The 22,892-nt window shown below is 48.6% G+C and overlaps 1 protein-coding gene across 2 annotated transcripts in view; it reads left to right on the top strand.

Moving 5' to 3' along the window:
* The window catches only part of VOPP1 (VOPP1 WW domain binding protein), a 100,525-nt gene that overhangs the window by 68,363 nt on the left and 9,270 nt on the right, over window positions 1-22,892 (top strand). Inside the window, exons 3-4 of one of the 2 annotated variants that reach the window (XM_033194508.1) lie at window positions 7,290-7,367; window positions 12,605-12,741. In XM_033194508.1, the coding sequence (XP_033050399.1) occupies window positions 7,290-7,367; window positions 12,605-12,741 (215 nt within the window). The remainder of the gene's footprint in view (window positions 1-7,289; window positions 7,368-12,604; window positions 12,742-22,892) is intronic. The other variant, XM_033194509.1, reaches the window with a different exon arrangement.

Here is a 22,892-nt window from a genome sequence, read left to right as displayed (position 1 = left end):
ACAGGATAAAAGTAAAGGGCCAGATTGCATAAGTTTACCCTTTTTATGGATAAGCATGAAGTCCTATATTTGGGTCCCAGACTGTACTACACCTGTACAGCATGGGAAGACAGAACCTACTGAGAAGAACTTGGAAGTTTAGATGGAAGGTTTATTAGGATTTGACTGTGTCACAGTTGTTAAAAAGGTTAATCCTGCCTGAAGCTCCAGTAAGTGTGGAAATGAGAGTAAACTGGGATTCTTCCCTAAAGAGAAACCATAATTTTGCCCAAGATAGATACTGTTTCCTGGAGAAGACAAGGCTTGGGAGAATATGTGAGTCCCTTTGGACACTGGAAAGAAAGACTGTGTGAGTCATGAATCAACCTAGCGGGGCCTGCCTTGGATTCTGCACAAGGAACAGTGCCCATGGTCATGGAAGGCAGTGAGTGGCAGCCTCTGCCTGGGCAGGTTGGAGGGGAAGGTCAGTCACTAAACGATCAGGTGGATTCCTTGATCCAGGTGAGGCATAGAGCTCTGTAGTCCTTACGAGATTTGCTGGGCCACTGGGTGGCTAAGGATGGAGCCCTCCTCTGCTCCCCCAGAGGCTCACATATCCTTTGGAGTTTTCTACTGAAACTTTTATAGGGCTCTGTGTTTAGATTACTGGAGAGCCCAGTTTCTCATAGGTAGCTAATCAAAGGCCACTGATAAGCCTGAATGTACTTCCTTCTTCTAACTCGGGAAGCCTCCTTCAAGTATGTGCTGTGGGCTCAGCTCTGTGGAGAATGCAGATGATAATGAGTAGTGTGAAAAGCAGGGTTAGCTGGTAGGGGCAGTGTGATTGAGGAGAACAGACCAGCTGTCAAACTGAGAGACTGGGACTGGACGGGAGAAAGGAGGTGTTGTGCCAGCAAGTGCTTAGTGAAGAGAAAGGTTTGCTGAGGGTTAATCCTGCAGGCAGGAGAAAGGATTGGATTCTCGAACTCCCCCAAAAAAGTTACAGTCCCCACCAACTCTGTCTCCAGACCCGCACCCTGAATATTTTACTCAGACTTTAGCTGCTCCACCAGATGCAGAGATGATTTTTTGTAAATCCTTTTAACTGTGATTATTGCTAAAGTGGTGCTTAAGTTCAGGCTGATGTAACAGCAATACCAGAGGCTGTGGGGCTTAAACAGTGTGTGTTTATTTCTCACAGCTCTGGAGGCTGGAAGTCCCAGACCAAGGTGCCGTCAGCTCTGGTGTCTGATGAGGGCTCTCTCCGTGGTTCGTAGGCGCTGTCTTGTTCTATCCTCACATGGTGAGGAACGAAGCAAGCAGCAAGCCCTCTTCATGACTCTTCTTACAGAGACCCCAACCCTGTCACAAGGGCTTCAGCTTGGTGACCGGATCACCTTCCAAAAGCCCCACCTTTTAACACCATCCCATTGCAGGGTAGCCTTTCAACAACCATCTGGGGGAGACACTTTCCATCCATAGCAACAACACATGGAAAAGTTTACAAACTGACATTTGGCTTTTTTCTTTTTTACATAGAAAGATTCTGTGACTTCACTAACACTGAACATTCCTTGACCTAGTATGTTATCCTTTCCTACTTTGGAGATTTATGTAACCCAAAGGCTAAGAATTAAATGTGTCCAGTGGCCATACCCTCTTTCCTCCTGTACAGGACTAAGCATAACACATGCTTCCTTCTTAGGCTCCAAACTCCCGCAGTGGCTACCTGTTGTTTGCGTTTGTTTGTTGCTCTGACACATGTCTAAATCGTGGCCCATAGACTCTCAGACATACATTTCCTTTTACATGAGGAATCCCAGGGACTGCAGGTCCTATCATTGTCTAGGGGAGAGAAGCCAGACACCTGATTTTATCTGTATAATATACCTAGTTACCTGTCAGCAGCTGCTCAGCGTGGACTACCCATTCTCTGACCTCAGCAGAAATCTACATTTGTATCCAGGGGTACAGTAAGGAATACTTGGCTAACAGCAGTAAGTCAAGTCCAGGGGCCCATGTCTGCTGCTATACGTGATCTTTTCATTCGTTTGAAGTATCATGTGTATTTAAGAGTCTCAGGACTATAATTAGATATGCTGTGGAGCGAATTTAGTTAAGAGTAATGTTTCTTCCTTTCTATGGCAAGTCTGAGAATTTATACATGCGGCACACAGAGAAAGATGAAAAAGCCCTTGCTATTTTCTCCATTCTGATCTGTTCTGCAAAGGTGTAGTCTTGTGACGTCCTTGGGAGCAGCATTGCCATTCTGAGGCTGAGGGCACTAGGAGTGTTTGACTTGATGCATCCATGATGGGTGTCTTCAGTGTGCTCGACTGCCTGGTAATGTTTACTACTTTAATTAAGCTCAGTGTTGCAGTGAATACCTCTTTGTAATTGCAGCGTTTTGAAACATCAGCAGGTGTGTGTGCTTAGGGCCTCAATTTACCAGCAGCTTCAAAAGGAAGAAAGCAGCAGAGAGAAAAGGGGTAACAGTGTCAGCACCTAGGTAATTGTGTGCTCCTTTGAGTAGCTGGGGCCTGCCAGCATCCACACTGGGAGTTGGGCCAGGGCCGCAGATGAGCCGCAAGAATGTGGAGAGTGAATGGGTCTTCAGCTCATGGAAGGAGCATAAAGCGTCCCTGTGTTTTGAGAGAAGAAAGTGATAATCAGTTGACAGCGTGTATTTGCTGCTGGTGTTCCAAATTTGGATTCTGAAAAGTGAGCTAGAGCACATAGATGTTGTATCTTGCCAACAAAGAGGAACTTGTAATCTGTTATACTCCAGAGATTCCAGGACGGATATGTTCTCAGGCTGAGGGGTGTATGTGTGTTAATTCTGGACGAGGGCTCTGCATATGTCTGAAAGCTGGTAGTCTGCTCTCTCCAGCATGGGAGATAGAATGCCATAGGGCTTAGGTTTCCAGGCAGCAAATGCTTCCTTGTAAGTGTAAAGCTGAAAGGGAAGCATTTTAGCAAATTTAGCTCACGAAAAACAATTCAGTCACTAAATTTATTAGTGTGTACCTGTTTTCCTCTTTTATATCAAGTGCATGGCTATCAGTATTGGAGGGACCCAAGTATTAATACCTCTTAAGCATTGGCTGTGCTTTGACCTGGAGCAGCTGCCGTTATAGTTGGGGTAAAACCTGAGAGGGAGAGACACAGGAGCATTGTGGTGGCAGAGGGTGGTGGATCTATGGGAGGGAACTAGCAGGAGCTCAGAGGATCACGGCCAGTTCTCCCTAAGCTACGGGTGTCTGTCGTCTCTGTTCTGCACCTCCGTCTCCCCCCTCCCTCACCGTCAGCACCTGCAGAGAATGCTGTTCATGGCTAGGCAGTGAGCTGGGGTGTCCGATTTGAGAGGGTCTTCATGAGAGTTGTATCTCCTAGAATTTGATCACTTGAGGACAAAATATAATAGAATTAGGAGTAAAAATGGCAGTAGCCATTTGACTAAAGCCAGTTTCACCTAGACAGAAGATTAGCCCAGCACTGTTAACAGCAGAAAGTGACCTCACAGGGGGACCTGAGCCTGAAGGCCACCCAGAATCTCCCAAGAGGTTGAATGGGGCCAGTCCTGGACACACCAGAAACTTGAGCCTGTCCACTTTTAACTTGGGGCTTCCCTGGCAGCAGCTGTGAAGAGATGTGCCTTATGTCACAGCCTGGCACACATAGATTTTTGTGCATGTGTGTGGATGTCTGCTGAAAACAGCTAATGTTGCGGGAGCATCCACCGTTCACTACAAATCGACACCGTCCTTTCACCTAATATCGCATCTTACTTTATTATTTGTCTCTATGATTAATTGTATATGCTAATTGTAGAGCATTACTGACATCAAATGATACAGGCTTTTCTGGGAATCCTTCTGGTCAATATGCAGTTCCAAACTGAACAAAGAACCATGCAAGCACTATTAAAGAGTGGTTGCTGAGTTCATGTCTGTGGGTCCTGTCTCAGGGACCTCCTGTCATTTGCCCAAGGGTCTGTTTTTTTCACATTGTCTCTGTTACCATGGTCTTTGAAATTTCCACAGCAGGTTATAAAAGCAGGGCCAAAGAAGAATAGGAAAATCAAGTGGGGATAGAGAAGGTGACCCGTTGGTCATGAAAGGCTCCATGTTACCGGAGAGGCAGCATCTGTGCAAAATGCTTTCCTGAAGTGCTAGCCAAGTCCACTCTTGGCTTCTGCAGACAGTGGCCTGGGCTGGAGGTGCAACATCCCTAATGTCTTGCTTCTAAGCTAACTTCAAACATGGCACTAGTAATACTTTACCTCGTATGTGGATGTTTTGAAAAGTAACGAGACGTTTGTGAAGCATTTAACCTGGTGTAAGGTAAGAAGTGCTCGTAACCTGTAAGCTGTGTTCTCCTTGACTCTGTGGCTGTGTAGTAAATCACTATAAACATAGCAGACTGAAACAGCACACCCTTATTACTGCACAGCTCTGTAGATCTCAAGTCTGGGAAAGCACATTTGGGTTCTGAGATCAGGGCCACCTCATGAGGCTGAGATTAAGCAGTGGGCTGGACTGTGTTCTCACCTGGAGCTTGGAGTCTTCCTCCAAATTGATTTGGGTTGTTGGCAGAATTCGGTTTCTTGTGGTTGTAGGACTGAGGTCCTGCTGGGATTGCTCTTTGTGCCTGCAGACCACTCTCAGTGCTGGCCACATGGCCCTCTCACGTGGCTGCTATTAATACTATTTCAAAGCCAGCAGGAGAATCTTCAGTCTGCTAGGGCAGAGCCTTAGATAACACATCATCTCCATGAATGTTCTGTGATCGTGGGAGGGGCCATCCGATATTCACAGGGTCCTGCACACTGAAGAGGAGGGGATTATGCAGGGTGTGTTCTCTGAGGGGCGCAATTCTCAGGGCCATGGTTGCGTTCTGCTTTCCACACTCCTGAATTCACCACGAACCTCACCAGAGTGCTGAGGATGCCTGTCTTTGCACACTCATGAGAGGAAACAGTCCCACCTCTTCTAGTTTACTGTTAATTATCTGAACTCCATCCACCCTAAAAGCAAGAAGCCCTTCATCTCCCTCGACTGCTCCCTTCTCTTCCACACACATAGGCACACACACCTTGATCAACCGAGACCAGTGAGATTGTAGGGGAAGGCCTAGGGGAATTGCAGGAGGTACTGTTTGTGCAGGGCTCTGGCCTGCAGAGCTCCCACACTCATCGCCAGCATGCAGCCGTGGAACCAGGGGCACTAGGATGGAGTGGCCAGCATTCCCCCGTCCCGAGCGCTGAGACCCTGTGCCAGCTTCCCTCATTGACAGACTGGATTCCTGCGTGCTCTCTGTTCAGACATCATGTCCTCCCTGAGCATTCTGCTGGCTTGTGCTCTCAACCTACCAGTGCTGGCTCCATTTTTCACCACAGAAGAACTTATTACCATCTAACACAGTTTATGTTTTCTTGTTTACTATTTTCTCCCCCTTCTATAGAGAAAGCTCCTCCCTAGCAGGGTTTTTCTGTGGGTTTTCCCTGCTCCACCCTCAGGAAAGCACAGAGCAGGCTCCTAGTAGCCCCTTGGTGGCTGCTTGTTGGATGCATGAAGTGTCAGGAGTGCAAGTGGCACGATCTTGGCTCACTGCAACCTCTGCCTCCCGGGTTCAAGCAGTTCTCCTGCCTCAGCTCCCCGAGCAGCTGGGACTACAGGTGCACACACTATGTCTAGCTAATTTTTGTATTTTTAGTCGAGACAGGGTTTCACCATGTTGGCCAGGCTGGTCTCGAACTCCTGACCTCAAGTGATCCACCCGCCTTGGCCTCCCAAAGTGCTGAGATTACAGGTGTGAGCCACTGCACCCGGCCAGGACCAGCAGCATTCTTGAGCACTCATTTAGGTAACTCTCAGTGGGAGCCACTGGGAGCATCTCGTGGAAATCACAACACTTTGGGTACTGGGTAGGAATTCACGTTCACGGGCCAGGGGAAGACTGGACGTGAATGCTGTCATATTGTCTGTGGAATGGTGTGCGGGTGGATTGGGGAGGGAGTGTCTCTCAGCCCAGTTTGTCCTTGAAACGATAGAGGATTTAGCTGCCATTGGGTGCAGGGTGTTTACAGAGAGACAGCACCACGTCCAGGAGCCTTGGGCCTACTGGGTGCACAACCAGGGAAGAGTAGCTTAGGAGCTTGGTTCTGCTGAGTTCCAGGCTGCCGTTATCCCACTTCGCATCTTAACTAGTTTTCTACACATACTTCTCTACATAAAACAAGCCTATTTGTACTGCAATAATCTACAAGTGCCCAAGACCTTGGACTGAATTGTGTATTTCTCCCAGCTACTTTTTTTTTTTAAAGGAAAAAACTGGCTGGAACCTAGATCACAATTAGGTAAAGGTTTAATATTACAGAGAAGTGGTCCTCACCACATCCCTGCCAATCCATTGCCGCTTGGGCTCGAAATGCGCCAGTGAAAACTTCTCTGTAAAACGGAAGGGTTTGCCCTTTCATGGCATCTTCTCTTTTCAAGGAGGACTTGGGGTTGGGGAAGGGCAGGGAAGTCAAGGGCACTGAGTGCCTCACCCGAGACCTGCGCAAGGGCCCATGCTCAGGCAGCTCTCTGGGAACAGCTTCTGAGAATACCCCCAAGAGCTATGCCCTGCCAGGGGCCCGGAAACCTCAGACACATTGGGGGATGAGGGGAGGGAGGCAGCATGAGCAGTAGTAGAACCATCAGCACTTTATATGGTGATAAAGGCCTTAAAACTTAGTGCTGTGCAGGGCCCCTGCGGTTCCACCTGTTTTGCTGATGGAGAAACTGAGGCTCGCCGAAAGTCCCACAGCTAGTAAGTGGCAGGACCAGGACCACACCTGCAATTTATCTAACTCCACAACCTCTGCTTTTAGCCTCAGTGGGTGTGGTGGGATATTTCCATCTTTTCCTCATAGTTGGGGACTGAAGACAGCAGAGATGAGCACCACCTGGGTGCTGGGCTCCTGCGGAGCCTCCCTCCCAGCAGCATTCCTGGTAGGCTTAATGCTTGTCTTTGGTTGTGCCACCTCCCAGAAGGAATCCATTGGGATTTGGCACACAGGATGCTTGGTAAATGCAGGGCTTTGCATCACACTGACTGTGCCCACCTCAGCACCTTGCTTTGGGCCTCGGGCTGATGTCAGTCTGTTCTGCTGGTTGTGTGAAATGCCGTAGAGGCAGTTCTGTCCTTTTTGCTCTTAATGATTTCTTCCTTCAAGAATGATTACATTGAAGCCCAGCCTGGGCCACATGGCTGGTCCGGTGGCTGCTTCCAACTCAGTGCTGACAAGCCTGTGCCTCTCTCCACAGATGCCGCTCCTACGAGGACTGCTGTGGCTCCAGGTGCTGTGTGCGGGCCCTCTCCATACAGAGGCTATGGTACTTCTGGTAGGTCACAGCTCCTCCTTGCTCCCTCTTTGTTCCCCACCCCGAGAGCTCTGCCTGCCTGTCAGTATTGTCACAGCCTTGGGTGTGACACCTTCGCTTGGGTGGTGGCCTCAAGGACAGCCTTGGTCAGGAAAATGGGTATGTTTGGGTTGGCTTCATAACCGGCAATTGCACACACGGAGTTTGTGGGGAGTCTGTTTTTGTTTCCAAGGATTTGGGGGTGGGAAGAAGAACTCTGCTCTTGGGAAGGTGGCTGGACAAAACAGCCTCATCCTTCAGCAGTTCCTTGGCCAGTTTCTGAAATGGAGCCAAGGCTGGTTGTCTTGAAGGATCAGAGAATCGCCCAACTGAGACTGGCGGGCAATCAAGTTTCCATTGCCCTGACTCTTCCCCATCCATCTTGTGTTGGCTGACTCTTCACTTTCAAGATAGGCAGCCTGCACCCATGTGCCTCCTCCAGCTCCTCTGGGGCGCATACGGAGCAGTCCGAAGTCTGCTCCTTCAGCAGGAACTGAAGCGATGCCTGCAGCATCCTGGAAGGGTGGGAATGCATTCCATCGGGGGAGCCTCCTGTGGGCGGGAGCCTCAGGATGCCTGCTGGAGTGCCCTAAGCATCTGTTGGACTCGAGATGACAAGTATTGCTTCAGATGCCAGGGTGGCAGAGCACATGTGGGAAAGGATTTATAAACCAAAGCAGCATTTCTTGCACCCACCTGCTCCTCTTTTCCCATGCAGTGGTGATGCCCTTCAGTAAACTTCAAAAAGTATTAGAGTTTGTTTGCTGCATGACGCAAGCCTTTTTATGGTGTTAAGATTTTGACTGTACTGACCTTTTGAGGCTTTAAGACCTTACTGAGCATGTGACAGCAGCCACCTGAATTTTTGTGCGGTTTTGTCTTTCTGCCTTAACACCTGTGCCCAGGGTTTGATTAGGGAAGTCTGTAGGGAGTGGGAATTCCACGTGTTATGTGACCAGGATGTTCTTTAATAGTGATGCCTTCTTTCATCATCACCTCACCACCTCCTTGGCCTCACCTGACCTTACGACTGCTGGTCAGGCCTCCCTTAGGACCAGCCCGGTAAGCCCCACCTAGGTGTACCCCCACTAACAAGGGAGCTGGTATCAGGTCCCCACACTGCAGAGGTGCCAATACCTAAAACTCTGTAACAGAAGAATAATTGTTGTAGCCTAAGACTGTCCAAAGGTTGATGGCTCTGTGTGGATCTCCAGATGGAGGGGGCCAGTACCAGAGATGGGGAGGGCCCAGTGTCAGGGCCTAAGGCCCAGCTTCAGGGCAGGCCTTCCCTCCAGATCCTCCTGCCAGGACCTTGGGGTGGAAGAAGGCGAACCGTCTGGAGTGTGAAACCCTGAACTGTGAACGGGCTTGTGAGGATGTTGGCTTGGTCTAAAGCACCAGACGCATGATGATGAGGGCGTGAGAATGCTTGTAAAGCTTGTCAGTGTTCAGGCATTGTATGATCAAAAAGAAGAGAAATTTGAGAAAGTCCAGCTGAATTGTTAGGGCCTGGCAGCTTCTGTCGGGCTGCCTAGAAGCTGTACCTGCACTGGCAGCCAGGTGCTTCCTAGCTGCTGGCCAGGGTCACCTGTCAGAGGCAGGGCACCTTGGCGAGGCAGCACACGACGACTTGGTGGGCCCCATTTGGAGAAACTCCCACAAGTCGCATCACACATGGTCAGGCTGTTGCAAGGTCTGAGTGCCAGATGCCAGAAGATGGGGCTGAGTCATTAACGTTGAGATTGACACAGGGTTCCAAGCTGGTGATGTAGCCAGGGAGCACCTGGGGGTATGAGCTTGCAGTGCCTCACCTGAAATACAAAGGGCACCTGGGTTCCACCCCATGACTTTTCTCTCTCAATTAACATCGGGCCTGATAAGCACCAGGCATTGTGCTGGGGTTTTATGGAGAGGGCCTTAGGCAGGCAGACACCTGAAGAAGATGATATCTAAGCAGATAATGAGGTGTGGATACTTCAAAGCCAGAGCGCAGAACTTCTGAAGCTAGAAAAGTTGGAGAAAGCTACAAAGCTTTTGACTGGGTCTTCAGAGAGGGCGTTTGGGGCAGAGGGACAGCACCTTACAGGGCCAGAGCATAAGGAGAGTGAATGTGTGAAAGGTGATGGGAAGCTTCTGTGGTGAGGATGGGCATTTGGTGGAGAGGAGGAAGGGACAGGATGGGAGGGAGGGGCTGCTCTGCCGCCTGGGCCCCACGACATTTGAAGGTGTCTCCTGACCATAAAAAAAAAAAGTTTTGAAGGAGAATGCCTTCAGAGTTCCTGCCAACTCTGAGATCTTGAGGATCTTTTCACCAAGGAGGTCTGGATGGAATCATCAAGAATAGAGAAGGTGGACTGATGGCACCCTTGAGTGGACTCAGGAAGCACAGTGGGCCTGAGTGAGAACTGGCCTAGGTGGCACTGCGGGTGAGTCCACAGCAGGGTCCTGTGCGGAGTCCTGAGTGGGTCTGGGCAGGAATTGCACGGTAGCTGCACCAGTCCTTGGGACTGCAGAATTGAGAACTGCTACACTTGGGGCTGGGGGTCGGGGGAAGGAATCAAAAAACAAATTGAATTAAAGTAACCAGGTAACTTCTAATGTTAAAAAAAAAAAAGGCACAAACTTCCTCTCTTAATCCCTTTGAAAGCTTCCAAAACCTGTTGAGCAACCAAAGAGGACATCTAGGGAACAGCCAGCCTGCACCCCCAGCACTGCAAGAACTGCCTTTCTTACTACTGCTCCTCTGCCCCAGCCAACACCCTGCTGCGTCGTTTTCCTTGTTTTTAGAAACGCTTTCTCCTGCCCCTTTGTTAGTTTCTCTCTTTTAAAATAAGTTCTTGTCCTTGTGCAGTGGTGCACTTTGGGTGTACCCCCAGCACTTTGGTTGACAAAGGTGGGGGGATCACTGAAGCCAGGAATTTGAGATCACTGGGCAACATAGTGAGACCCCATCTCTACCAGAAATTATTTTAAATAAATTTTTAACATAAACATAAATGAACAGAAAAAGTTATCAGACTATGATTTCTGTAAGGGGTGAGGTGGATCCCGTGTAACTCCATTCCAGCCTCGCTTTATGCTTGTTCTCCATCAGTCTAAGGTGGGAGCTGCAATGTCATTTTCTTTTGTCTAGAAAAACAAAATGTTCCTACTACTGTTGGCAGTGGAACCAACATTTTAGCTTATCTTTTAGACAAGACCAAGATCTCAGGTGCCTTCTGCATTTTTCAATCCAGGGAGCCTGGTCTCTTGAAAGTGGCCAGTGGCGCTGAGAAAGTAAACCCTGTACACATACAGCCTCTCTGTGCTTTGTATATTTCTACCCAGATACTAACAGCAGGACTCAGTGCTGAGTGTAAGACTGTCACTGAGTCCACCTGAGGGAAATCAGTTTTAGGAGAGGAAGCCTTTCCCTTTGGGAACTTAGCAAGTTTTCTTGATGCCAAGCACATTAAGCCTTACGTTGCCACACTCCTGAATGGTTTGGGTCTCCTGGCTCCCCATGGCTGCTCTCTCCACCCATGATGGGGATTGAGCCTCCAGGCGTCCTGCTCCAAGCTTCTCCGGCCCCAGCACCTGCACTGTGTTCTTTCCACCCAGAATGCCCCTTCCTCCGCTTCAGCTTATCTCATTCTTCAGAGCCCAGCCCAGCTGTCACTAAAAGAAATGTGCGTTCGCAGTCTTGCTCACCGCCACAGATACCCTTGTTCAAACCTCTCAGTGCACTGAATTATACACTTAAAAATGATTACAACAGTAAATTATATTTATGTATATTTTACCCCCCCACACACACAAAATTCTTCTTGCATCTCTCGTTTTTCCTTTTTAGCACTTACCAGGTTGTGGATAAATAATTGTATAGGTTGGTATCTGTCTCCTTCCTCTGTAAGCTCAGTGTCAGCAGGGGGCATGGAGGGCCCTCACCTGCCTACTCACTGCCATGATCAGTGTGGTGATAGAGCATAGCAGGCGCCTGAAGATGACTTGCTGAATGAATAATGAATTAGACAGCAGATGACAAGGCCACAGTTTCAGTCTTTCCTGAGTCATTCCTGTCTCATGCCTCTGGCTTTTCTCCCTGCTCAGCCTTCCAAAGTTATCTGGTAAATACTTTTGGGCTGGCTGAAGACCTTCCACTTAATATCACATTAATATTCTCAAAGGCTTTATTGTACGCTCTTAAGCTTTTTTTATATGTGGACTGGTGCCAGTGACTGCGACCCACTCTGCTGCGTGCCCATCCTCACAGGGCAGCAGGTGCCCTCATCATGTGGGTGTCTGCATGGTTTCTGGATGGTTCCAGGGATCCCCTCATAATTTCAGTTCAGAGATGGGCAAGAGTTTGCCAGTTTTGCCAGTTTGCCAGTTTTGTCTATTACTAATTCTTCTCAAAGTGACTCTCCTCTTTTTCTAGAAACAAAAAGTATAGGGCAAATGAGGAATGGAAGGAAGCCATTCATTGGTTCATTCTGCAGTCATTTACTGAATGCTGATGAAGTGATAGTCAATGAGAATTCACAGATGGGTTGGACAGAGGTGCTACCCTTAAAGCGCTCAGCTCTGCTTCTGTTATTGATTGTATTTCTCTTGATTCTATTTTTATTGATTGTATTTCTGTTCCCATAGTTTCCCTATAATTAAGGTGTGCTCCAGGAAGGGTACTTCTGTTTCCTTGTGGGTGTTCATGTGGTCACGGAGACACGGTTTGGAAGGATAAATGTGCTCTGCCTTGCTGTTTTGACAGTGAAGAATGGAAAACAGGGAGACAGGCAGCAAGGCCAAGGCTGGATCGGCCATGGCGTTCAGACAGGATTCAGACGGCATCTCCTGTTCTAACTAAAATGTTCAGCTGAGGTCAGAGCCGTGGACAGGAAAGTGACTGCATGAGCTTTTTGAAACTGGCTGGCCATTTGAGCTGAGACAGAGCTCACTTACGGTGCTTCTGTGTGGGTGGCCTCACTGGGGCCTGTCCCAGAGGCCGCAGATCAAGCGTCTACTTGGTGCCTTCCACTAGAGGAATGTCCCTGGGTAAAATGGGCCCCAGAGGACCAACTTTGAGGTGCGAGCCTTGTGGCTATGCCTGTGCCCTCTGATCCGTGCATTGGGGAGTCATTGGTCCTGGACCCCCGAGAAGTGCGTGAGGCCTTTGAGCTGCAGGGCCGAGTCCTCAGGGCCCTCATCTGCCAGCACCACCCTCACGTCTGTCCTTTCCTCAGGTTCCTCCTCATGATGGGCGTGCTCTTCTGCTGCGGAGCCGGCTTCTTCATCCGGAGGCGCATGTACCCCCCGCCGCTGATTGAGGAGCCAGCCTTCAATGTTTCCTACACCAGGCAGCCCCCAAATCTCGGCCCAGGTCAGCCAGCCCTGTCCTTGTCTCTCCTCCCCGCGGTGTGTGTCCTCTGCCAACATTTATAAAGTGTACTGCTGCAGAATGTGCCAGAAGGGAGAGCTCAGGTGTGTTATTCATTTTTTTAGTTCTGATGACCAGCTCCATTGTGCATTTGTGCAGATAACAAACGTAAGGTATATCGCACACCCGTCGCCTCATATTCTTACAGTTATCAGTGTGCCACATATGCACGTGATGTGATGCAGTTTGTATAAGCATTTTATTTGCTCTCTGCCTTTTTCCTTAAACATTATTTCACATATAAATTTCTGTGTAGGAGCGGTAATACCCCTGCCATTCTTAATGCTTGTGGACTAGATATTATGTTACTAAATGGTAATTTGCTTATTATTGCTGATAATTTGTTTTCTCATGTTTCGCCTTTTATTCGTGCATTCAACAAGTATTCATTGTGCCGTTACTAGTATTCCAGATACTTACAAAGACTGTAGCAATAGATGTTTTTGTACAGATCACATTTAGTCTGTTTAGTGCATATCACCCAAAGTGACATCCCAGGGTCAAAATGAATTAACTGTTTCTTAATTCTTGTAAAACATTGCCTTGGCCATCTAAAACTCCTACATACTGTGGTGGGTGGTGTGGACTCCCTCAGGACACAGGCCAGGGAGCTCTCTGATGACAGCGGGGAGCCAAGGGTCCTGGAGGGCTGGGCTGGCTCCGCTCATCAGAGCACTGGTCTTCTGGCCACGTGTAGATTGAGGCTGGGCAGAGGGGCGTTGCTGGTGTCTGTGCCACCCTGCTCCCAGCCACAGTTTCCACGTGGGAGCCTGGGGATGGGACTCTGTATTGATTGTACACTGTGGATAGGTGGTCAGTTCTGGGAGCAGTGGTTGCCTTCGCTTTTACAAAGTTTCAGTTAAGAAAAATAAGTTCTAGAGATCTGTTGTACAGTGTAAGACCTACAATTAATACAACTATAATGTATAATTAAAATTTTGCTAAGAGGGTAGGTCTTATGCTAAATGTTTTTATCACACAAAAATAAGAAGAGTAGAGAAAGCTTTTGTAGGTGATAGAGATGTTTATGGAATAGAGTGCGACGATGGTTTTCTGGATGTGCCCCTGTCTTTAAACTCATCAGGTTGTAGTCTTAAACATGCACAATGTTTTGTCTGTCAATCAGACATCAATAAAGTGATTTTTAAATGGGAGAGAAGTAGAGGGATTGAATGTAAAAGGAGAAAATTATCTTCTCTCTTCTGTTTTCCTGAGAGAACAGGCTGTTATCAAGATGCAAAGTCATTTGCGTATTTGTTCTTGTACGGCTTTCTTCCACCAGATACTCCACAGGGTTTTCCTTTCAGAAAGAATTTTCTTTATTTTAAAAAATGTTGCTCAGAAAAATAGAAAATGTATTTTCCACAGCAGTTCACTGGGAGCTGTGCCTTAAACTTTCAGCCAGGTTAGTACCATTTTGAATCCATAAGTGGATTTTAGTCTTTGATATTTGGAAATATTTAAATCATTCCAGATTTGTGCTGTATCAGAGGGCAAAGTGCAAATTTCTGTTAAAATGAGAGATGCAAGCCGTCACTCACTGGGTCTCATCTGGATCAGTCAGAGAGGTTTTACTGCAGGGAGGAGCAGCCCCTGCCCCACTTGGCATGGGAGGCCCCACAGCCTCCAGTGCAGAAGGCTACATGTCCCTGGTCTGTGGTCCTCAGAGTCTACCGCTCATGTGAACTGGGGCTCTTGTGAGTAGGTGAGGTGCTGAGACTGTGCCTGCAGCTGCATAATTCTTTTGAACCCTGGCATGCCAGGGTTTTGAGAGGAGAATGCATCCCTATATGCACTCCTTTCTGGACCCATCCCTCTGTTCTGCAGAACCCTGCACCCCATCTACCCCCACCCCATCTGTCTGGGAGAATCTCCAACAACCAGGCCATTAGATCTGCCACATCCCTTATTTCACCCTGGCGCAGTGCCTGCTGGCCACTGGTCTCCGCCAGCTCCTCTGTCTTCCACTTGGCTACCAGAAGGGTCTTAAAAAACAAAAAACAGAAGCACATTGGCCGTGCTGTTTTTCTGTGGCAGCGTCTCTGCCGGCTCACCTGGCTCACGGTGTTAAGTCCAGAGTCCCTAGCTGAGGACCGAGGACGCGTTCACAGCTTCCTCAGACCCATCCCCGCTACTCTGTGTCCAGTTTGAGTGACCTCCTCTCTCTCATCCTACATCGCACTGAGGCCTGCACACACCCTCCATCTGCCTGGAAAATGCCTTCCTCCAAGGTGCCGCTCTGTGTTGTGCCCATAGTGAAGTTGTCTCTGGCTGCTTCACATCCTCCCCTTTCTCCCTGGGTGCCCTGCCAGGGGCTTTACCAGCTTTAATCCTCCACATTTACACTGGGCTCCCCACGGGGCTGTGTACAGGACTCATGGTCTCAGGCACCAAGTAGATGCCCTCATCCTCAGGCTAGGTGAACTGCAGGAGCTCCCAGGTTTGCAGCCTGGTAAACCAGGGTCGCAATGCATCACAACCACAGTCACAGCCTGGAGCACAGACCTGCCTGAATTGCTGTCTTGGTCCATATTTACTGCACACCTGCTGAGGCGCCTGCAGGAGCTCAGAACACCGCACAGCCTGGACGCCCGCCCTCAGTCACCGCTGCATGCATAGCTCCAGCACCTGTGTGAGCTTTGGCACAAACAGCTCTGTAGTGAGTGACCATCATGATTGCAAGGGAGAGAAAGTCGAGAATGCTAGGAAACCGTGTAAGTAGGAGACTCCATCTGGTGCACAACTCCAGGAAGGCTTCCCACAGAAGGGCCATTTGGATTAAGAATAATTAAGCCCCCAGCTCTCTAGAGTGAGGGGCTGCTGGTCCCAGCGCATCTTCTCTGACCAAAGTTTAGACTTGGTTTGCCATCCCTTTTTCATTTTATACTTCTTGCAGGCCTGCAGTGGTGTGGCTGATCCCAGGATATCCAGACTATCATAGGAAAGCAGGCTCCCAGGGCTCCCGGGAGTGTACAGTTTCCATCATTTCCCTGCCAGGTCCAGGGCTGGATCATTTGTTAACAGTGCTGAGCTTGGGAAGAATTCAGCTGTTTCCTAGACAGAGTAATAGTGAACACAAGAATGGAGTCAGCAGGGTCCTGCCTGCTGTTGGTCTGGACACCCACTTCCCCTGAGGGTGGCTTCACCCTGCTGCACCTGTCTGCTCAGATCCCATACTATCTGTGGCGTGGGCCCTGGGAGCATGGGGACTGAGGAGGGCCACACAGAGGTTGGCAGTCCAGGGAGAGAGAGGAGCCGAGGGATCCCAATGTCCCATGTGGTCTACAGGGTAAATGTCATGCCCGAGGCTGCCCGGGCAGTGCCAAGGTATGCAGGCATCTGCACAAAGCAGGGTGGGTGTTAGTGAATTTTCGGCAGAGCCTCATTTCTCTGCTAGTCTGAGAGGGGAAGTGGGTTTAGGCGTGGGATGCCTGTTAATGAAGATGAAAAAGCAGAGGGATTTAGAGGACCCAGACTCATCCACTGTGTTAGGGGAGGGCAGTGGCTCATACTCTGGGGTGTGGGGGTGGGGGGCTCACGTGGCACTCCTGCTGGGACAAGCATCACTGATGAGCATGGGAAAGCAGATAATCTGTGCATTGCAGAGGCTCCTGGTCGGGAAGGGGAGGAAATTGGCAGCATCGTGGTCCTGGGGGTTGGTGTGGGTTGGGGCAGGACTCTGAACATGGTGGAAAGGGGCTGGCAAAGTCAGCATGAGGCTGAGGTTCAGAGGTGGGGCTCCAAGGCCAGCCCAGGAACCAGGACCCAAAGGCTGCAGCTGCTGGCCACAGGGCTCAGGGCCTGGCCGGATTGTGCAGAGGCTGAAAAGTGGGAGGAGTGTGGAGTAGCTGTGGTTTGAGAAAGAGGCCCTGGTCAGGGAGTTAAGAGGCCTGAGGTCTGTGAGACCCAGTGTAGGCCACGGTCCCTTCTAAACCTCAGCACCTTAACTGCAAAATGAGACGGTTTGCAGAAAAGCACTCCTCATTCTATGTAATCTATGCATATAGTATCAGCCAAGATGCAGCAGCAGCAGAAAGTCAGAGCTCCTTAAATGCCCAACCCCAAATCCTTCACCATCAGGATGCTGGCAGGGTCCCACCAATATGTTCTCCTGGGTAGAGAGGAACAATTGTCTTCATTCGTTTATTCACTTTATTCGTTCATTCACTCTGAAAACATGAGCTAATTAGCTCCAGCCACTGTGTTCACACAGGTGGAGGGTGTGGGTGAGAATCCTCCCTGCTCTTTAGGAACTGTAGGGTGGAGAAAATGTAAAAGCCTAGGCTGAGGCAGCACTGTAGGCCTGGGGGAAGGAGGGGCTGGCTGGCAGGAGGTGGCCTCAGCTGAGAGTGGTACCCCTGTGATTGAATGTGGCAAATGGGTAGTTAAGGGAGCTCCAAAGGAAATGATGATTGAATTATGGTCCATCTTCTTTGTGGAATATTATGTGGCCACTAAAGGTCATGGTCAAGATGACAATTTGCTGGTACAGCAAGACCATCAAGGTGCAGTTAGGGAAGAGAGCATTGGATAATGTTTTTTGTGAAATGGTCGTGAGGCTAGCCAGGCCCAGTGACAAACACCTGTAGTTCCAGCCACTCAGGATGCTGAGGTGAGAGGATGGGCTGAGGCCAAGAGCTCAAGACTGTAGTAATTATGCCTGTGAATAGCCACCGTCCTCCAGCCTGGGCAACATAGCTTGACCCTGCCTCTAAAAAATGGTCCTGAGTTCCACTAGAGAATCCCGCAGATGCATAGAGACAGATTGCAGAGGACAGTCAATAATGAAATCTGTGGTGTTAATGTGATTTAAGTTTTGTTTAAAAATGATTTCCTTAATGTGACTGAAGTAGATGGAGTTTTCCCAACCGATAGTTTTCTTCCTTTCCAGCAGCCATTTGTGGTGAGTTCATTTATGGGTTTCTGACTATTCGTTCTCATGTCTCAATCCTGTAATAAGTCTGTCAGCCTGCAGTGACTAAATGACACCAACTGAGAGAAAATGGAAATAGTAGGGAGGGTGTTTTGACAGTTTAATTACCCTCAAGTCATAGCCCAAGCACAAATGCTTCGGTTGTGAGGACATCTGGCTTCAGAACTGGTGGAATGCGTGTCATTCTTTTCCAGTGCGACGGTGCTTCTGAGGGTGCTTCTGAGGTGCGGGGATGATGATGGGACAGCCTTGCAGGCCACCTCTCCCTGTTCTTCAGCCCCTGGGGCTCCAACATTTTCATTCTGGGTTTTTTCCTGAAGAAACAGGAGGGCAGAGGGATCCAGGGTGTGTAGCCGTGGGGGTTTTGTAAGGGTCTGTTGTGGGGTCTCACACTCATTTCCTGCCCTGTGCTGCCCTGGGCGGCAGCCTTCAGGATAGAGATTTTTGAGTTTATGGTTTTGCTGAAAGAAATCAACTGGAAATACTTTTTTGTTTACAAATCACAAATGCCAGTCTATTCATACATTCTCATAGCTACCAGAATATTCCTTACCCGTTCATCCCTGATAGCAGAAGGAAACTGGCTGATCAGGGTCAGGGTGAGGGGGTGTGGGTGTGGGAACTGTCTTACTTGGTGAGGGCCTCCCAATATGGCGGGCCTCCACACCAGCGGGAATGTTTCCACGAAGTCCTCCAGCTCTGTCCATCTGACATCCCATCTCTGTCTCCGTTATTCTTACTCAGCACTTCTCTTTCCAGCCCCCGTGCTGCCCCTCCCTGTGACCTCTGCCTTGCTGTTACAGTTTGCACAGCCCAGTTTGTGTAAAGTGGATATATCTAGAATGTTCTGCCATACAAAAGTGGCAGCTGTTTTTTTTCCATGTGAAAGCATTTAATGTCCTTAGCCACTATAAATAATGGCAGATAACGCACTTTGCACAGACTGTATTTCAAAAAGAATTTTTTACAGCCTGCTCTGTTGGTAGGCAATTTCTGTTGTTACATTACTCAAAACAAAGCTTGCACATCTGTGATCTTTGATCAGTGGGAACAGAAACTTCGAGCAGATTTAAGTCCCTTGCCCGCTGTCCTCTGCTTCGCCAGTGATGGGGCTGAGATGGAGCCCGAGCTCCTGGCCCGTCCTCGTCCACTCATGGGTGCCTGCATCTGGAGGGGCGCACTGCACGCACCAAGGGTCTCCCTCATGTTTGCTCACATGGGCCTCTGCATCCGACAGGCACCCCCAGCCTTGCTGGCTGCGTTCCTCTGGGAAGCAGAGCCTCCTTCAGATCCCTCAGCTCCCAAGTCTGCCATTGCACTTTTCTCCCTAAATGTATTAATATTTGAAATGGCTGCTTCCAGCCCCTCCAAGGGGTGGATGAGGGAAAATGTGGGCCAAACAAGACCGGAGGCTCCTTGTTGCAATGAGGCCTGCAGCCCCACGTGAAGTCCCTGTGCCTACACGTCCAGCCTGCCGTCTGTCACTCAGTGCTCTGTGAGCATACTGTGTGCGTGTCCCGTGTGCGGGCGCCCTATGTGGGGGCATGGTGCAGCCACAGGACAGCCGGGGTGATGAGGCAGCTGTCCCTGGGATGAGGACAAGATGACAGTGACTTCTGACCTCCTCTCATAGAAAAACGTGGATGCTGCACCACCCAAAGTGAAAGGCTGAAGTTGGAAGTCCCTTTTATCATACGCGTTTAAATTGCCTGTGGAAATTCAGCAAAAATATGACATGCATTTCCATTCTATCTGCCTTTTACTCTCTCAACCTTAAATCTACTTTTTGTTCTCTGAAGACTTCTAATGACTTGGGAAAATACTTTTAAAGGATGTGAAGTGGTGTTTTTCTGTCTGCTGTTTGTTGAGTATCAGTATTTTAAGCCTTGGTTCCCTGTGGAGGAGAAGTTGGCGGGTGGGGAGGTGGGCTGGCTGCTGAGATGAGGCCTGCACACGTGATGATGATTACTGAAAACAAAGCGAGGCGCTTAACTGGGCATGTGGCCACGGGGATTTGTTATTAGTTACCTTTGATCTAACTTAGGCAAAAGGGAGAACAAAATTATAGGGTCACAGAATCCCAGGTCTAGTCGTAAACAAACAAACAAAAAGAAGCCCTGCACAGTTTTAAAATGTTTCCACTAATTATGCTTCTGGGAGCAGTGCTGGGGTTTTCTTGTGCTGAGACTGCCTCGTGTGCTGTGGGCTGACGTGGGCTTGTGCTGTTGACAGCGGGAGAAGGTGCATACTGGATTCATGTCCCGGGGCTGCCCTCACAAAGTGCTACACAGACTGATGGCTTAAAACAGCAGGAATGTGTCTTCCCCCAGTTCTAGAGGCCAGAAGTTGGCATATCAGTGGGGGTAGGTTGCTTCCGGAGACTCTGAGGGAGAATGAACGCATACTTGTTTACAGTATTCTAAACATCTTTTACAGTAACCGTTGTCTTTGTAGTTATTTCTCTCCATTCTGTTTCTGGAGTGCCTTTTCTGCTTTTTCTTAGTTAGTTTTGCTACATGTTCATTGTATTATTTCAGGGAAAAAATGTCAAAAGAATCTCAAGGCTGGATGGAATTTTCAAGGGCACCCATCCTAAGCTCACTCCGTGCCAATAATCTCCTTACTTCACACCCGGCTGGCCGGCACAGAGACCATTCCACTGAGGACATGGTGCTGTCCTCAGCAGCTCCAGCCTGCACTTCTACCCACCCCCAGCACCTGTGCTTCTCCAGGTTCAGTGAAGAAAGACTGGTGAGGGGTTGGAAGGAGGCTCACGAGGCTGAATCTCCACAAAGTCATGTCTGATGTGTTTGACAGCTCCTGGGATGTCTCTACAGTAGCTCCTCTTGAAATCTAAAGCAACATATCCACATTCTAAACCACTGTCAAAGATAGTAACGAAAGTGAAATAGTGGGGAGAGGGCAGGGAAACAGACTAGATAAGAAACAGCAAGGAAACAGAAACAAAACATGACAGAGGAAGATCATCCACAGTCTGCATGGCAGTGAAGAGGAATGTGTTAACACTCCTCTGTAAGAAGAAAAAGACGGCCGGGCGCAGTGGCTCACACCTGTAATCCCAGCACTTTGGGGAGGCTGAGGCAGGGGGATTACCTGAGGTCAGGAGTTTGAGACCAGCCTGACCAATATGATGAAACCCCATCTCTACTAAAAATACAAAAATTAGCCGAGCCTGATGGCATGCACCTGTAATCCCAGCTACTCAGGAGGCTGAGACAGGAGAATTGCTTGAACCCAGGAGGCGGAGGTTGCAGTGATCTGATTGCGCCATTGCACTCCAACCTAGGCAACAAGAGCGAAATTCCATCTCAAAAAAAGAAAAAAGGACATGTTGTGTTAAAATCAAAATTCAAGTATGTTCTGCTTTAACGAGAGAGGCTAAAGAGCATGCGTGACATGGGAAACTAACAGGAATTCACCAGGAGGGATTAGCAAAGAAGGGGCGAGATCAAAGGTGACTTGAGAGCCGCACAGGAGAACTTCTGGAGAGAATCATAAACCTAAGCAAAGGAACCTGAGAGAGAGCTGTAAGAGGCACTGTCCTACTTGGCCAGGGTGGGGCATTGGGGTGGTGAGGACAGAGCACGTATGGAGTCCTTCCTGGGCCCAGAGCTCATGGAACTTACTGAAGGGTTGAGTGAAGGGAGGGACCTATCCTTCATGACTCAGATTCCCCCTCTGTAAGGAAGGATGGCAATCATAACATGTTACGAGGATCCATAGATGCTTATCAAGTACCTTGCACATGCTACTCAAATTACAGCCTGAAGACATGCATGCTCCCTGGAGCCTGTTAGAAATGCAGGCTCTCCCTCACCCCAGCCCCACTCAGAGCTACTGAGTCTAGGTCTGTATTTCAGCAAGGTCCTCAGGTGATGCAGGATGCCCCCTGCACTGAGAAGTGCTACAGGTTTGATGAAGACACAAACATTGAAGGATGGACTGTGCTGGCCACAGTCCTGTAAGTTGAGCATTAAGAATAGTGTGAGCACTTGTGAACTCTGCAAGGCCGGAGTGAAAGTTAGTAATCATCTTTTGGAATAACATGACTGCTTTTGCTCTAATTTTTGGCAGATGCTCGAGGATCTGCTCTGTGGGATGCACTGGAATTCTCTTTATTAACACAGTTATTTTTGCTTTTGTTTTAAAAAAGCAGCAGCAAGCAAAACTATTGTCTTCACTCAACTTCTGGTTTATACAGCTAGGAAAGAAAAAGTGAAAACTTTTAGCATGGGGGTTTCATTTTCTACTTAATCTTGCTCACCACATTTGTGCCTTTTCTTGTGGGACATCAGAGCCCGATGTCCTAAAGCAATGTCAACATGCATCCCAGCTGTGTTTCAAGTGTGTGGTCTCTGTAAACCCTAACAGGTCGGCCTGAAGGCTGGGTACCTAATACCCACGTCTTTTAACTCCCTTCCTCCTCTCTTCCCCAGAAGGCAGTAGCAGGAGGTTCTGTATGTATGTACCTCAAGAGGAAATGTACAGTGTATACAGTGGAAGAAGAAATACACAGTCTGCAGTCCAGTTCCCTTCTTCCCACTTACCAGTTTTTTGTGTGTATTTGAGAAATATTCCATAGATTTAGTAATATATGCCTATGAAAAGGAAGTCCTTTTAATATGGATAAAAATCATCTTTTATAAAAGGGGAAGATTTAATAGTCATGTCTTAAATTAATTTTCAAAATATATAAAACAAAAATGTAAAAATAAGAGGACAGAGTGATGGAAACTGTAGGAGTGTCAATGCATTGCTGTTAAACTGATCAAAATATAAAAATAAATGGAACATTTGAAAGAAGCTCTTAGATTTTGCACTACAAAGGTGTCTGAATATGTTTATAGAAATAGAAGCTGCATACCTCCGGATACTAGGGGCTTCGTTTTAATTAAACTTCGTGCCTCTCTGGCGATTTTGGGAAAGTTGCTCAGTTCTCTGAACCTCAAGCCCCTGAAGCTGGGATCCTAAGAGTACTTCCTTCATGTCCCCTGCTGAGCACAGGCCGGAGAGTCAGCACTCAGTGAGGGGCAGCAGTTACTACTCCCAGTAGGATACCTGAAGTTTGTAGATGTCGGTAAATGAACAAATGCGTGCTCTGCACCCACACTTGGAAATGAAAGACTACTCCCATGAATTA

Source organism: Trachypithecus francoisi, unplaced genomic scaffold (genome assembly GCF_009764315.1).
Source record: "Trachypithecus francoisi isolate TF-2019V2 unplaced genomic scaffold, Tfra_2.0 Lachesis_group4, whole genome shotgun sequence".
Taxonomy (NCBI): domain Eukaryota; kingdom Metazoa; phylum Chordata; class Mammalia; order Primates; family Cercopithecidae; genus Trachypithecus; species Trachypithecus francoisi.
Note: the sequence above shows the minus strand (reverse complement) of the source record. Positions and strands in the feature narration are given on the sequence as shown.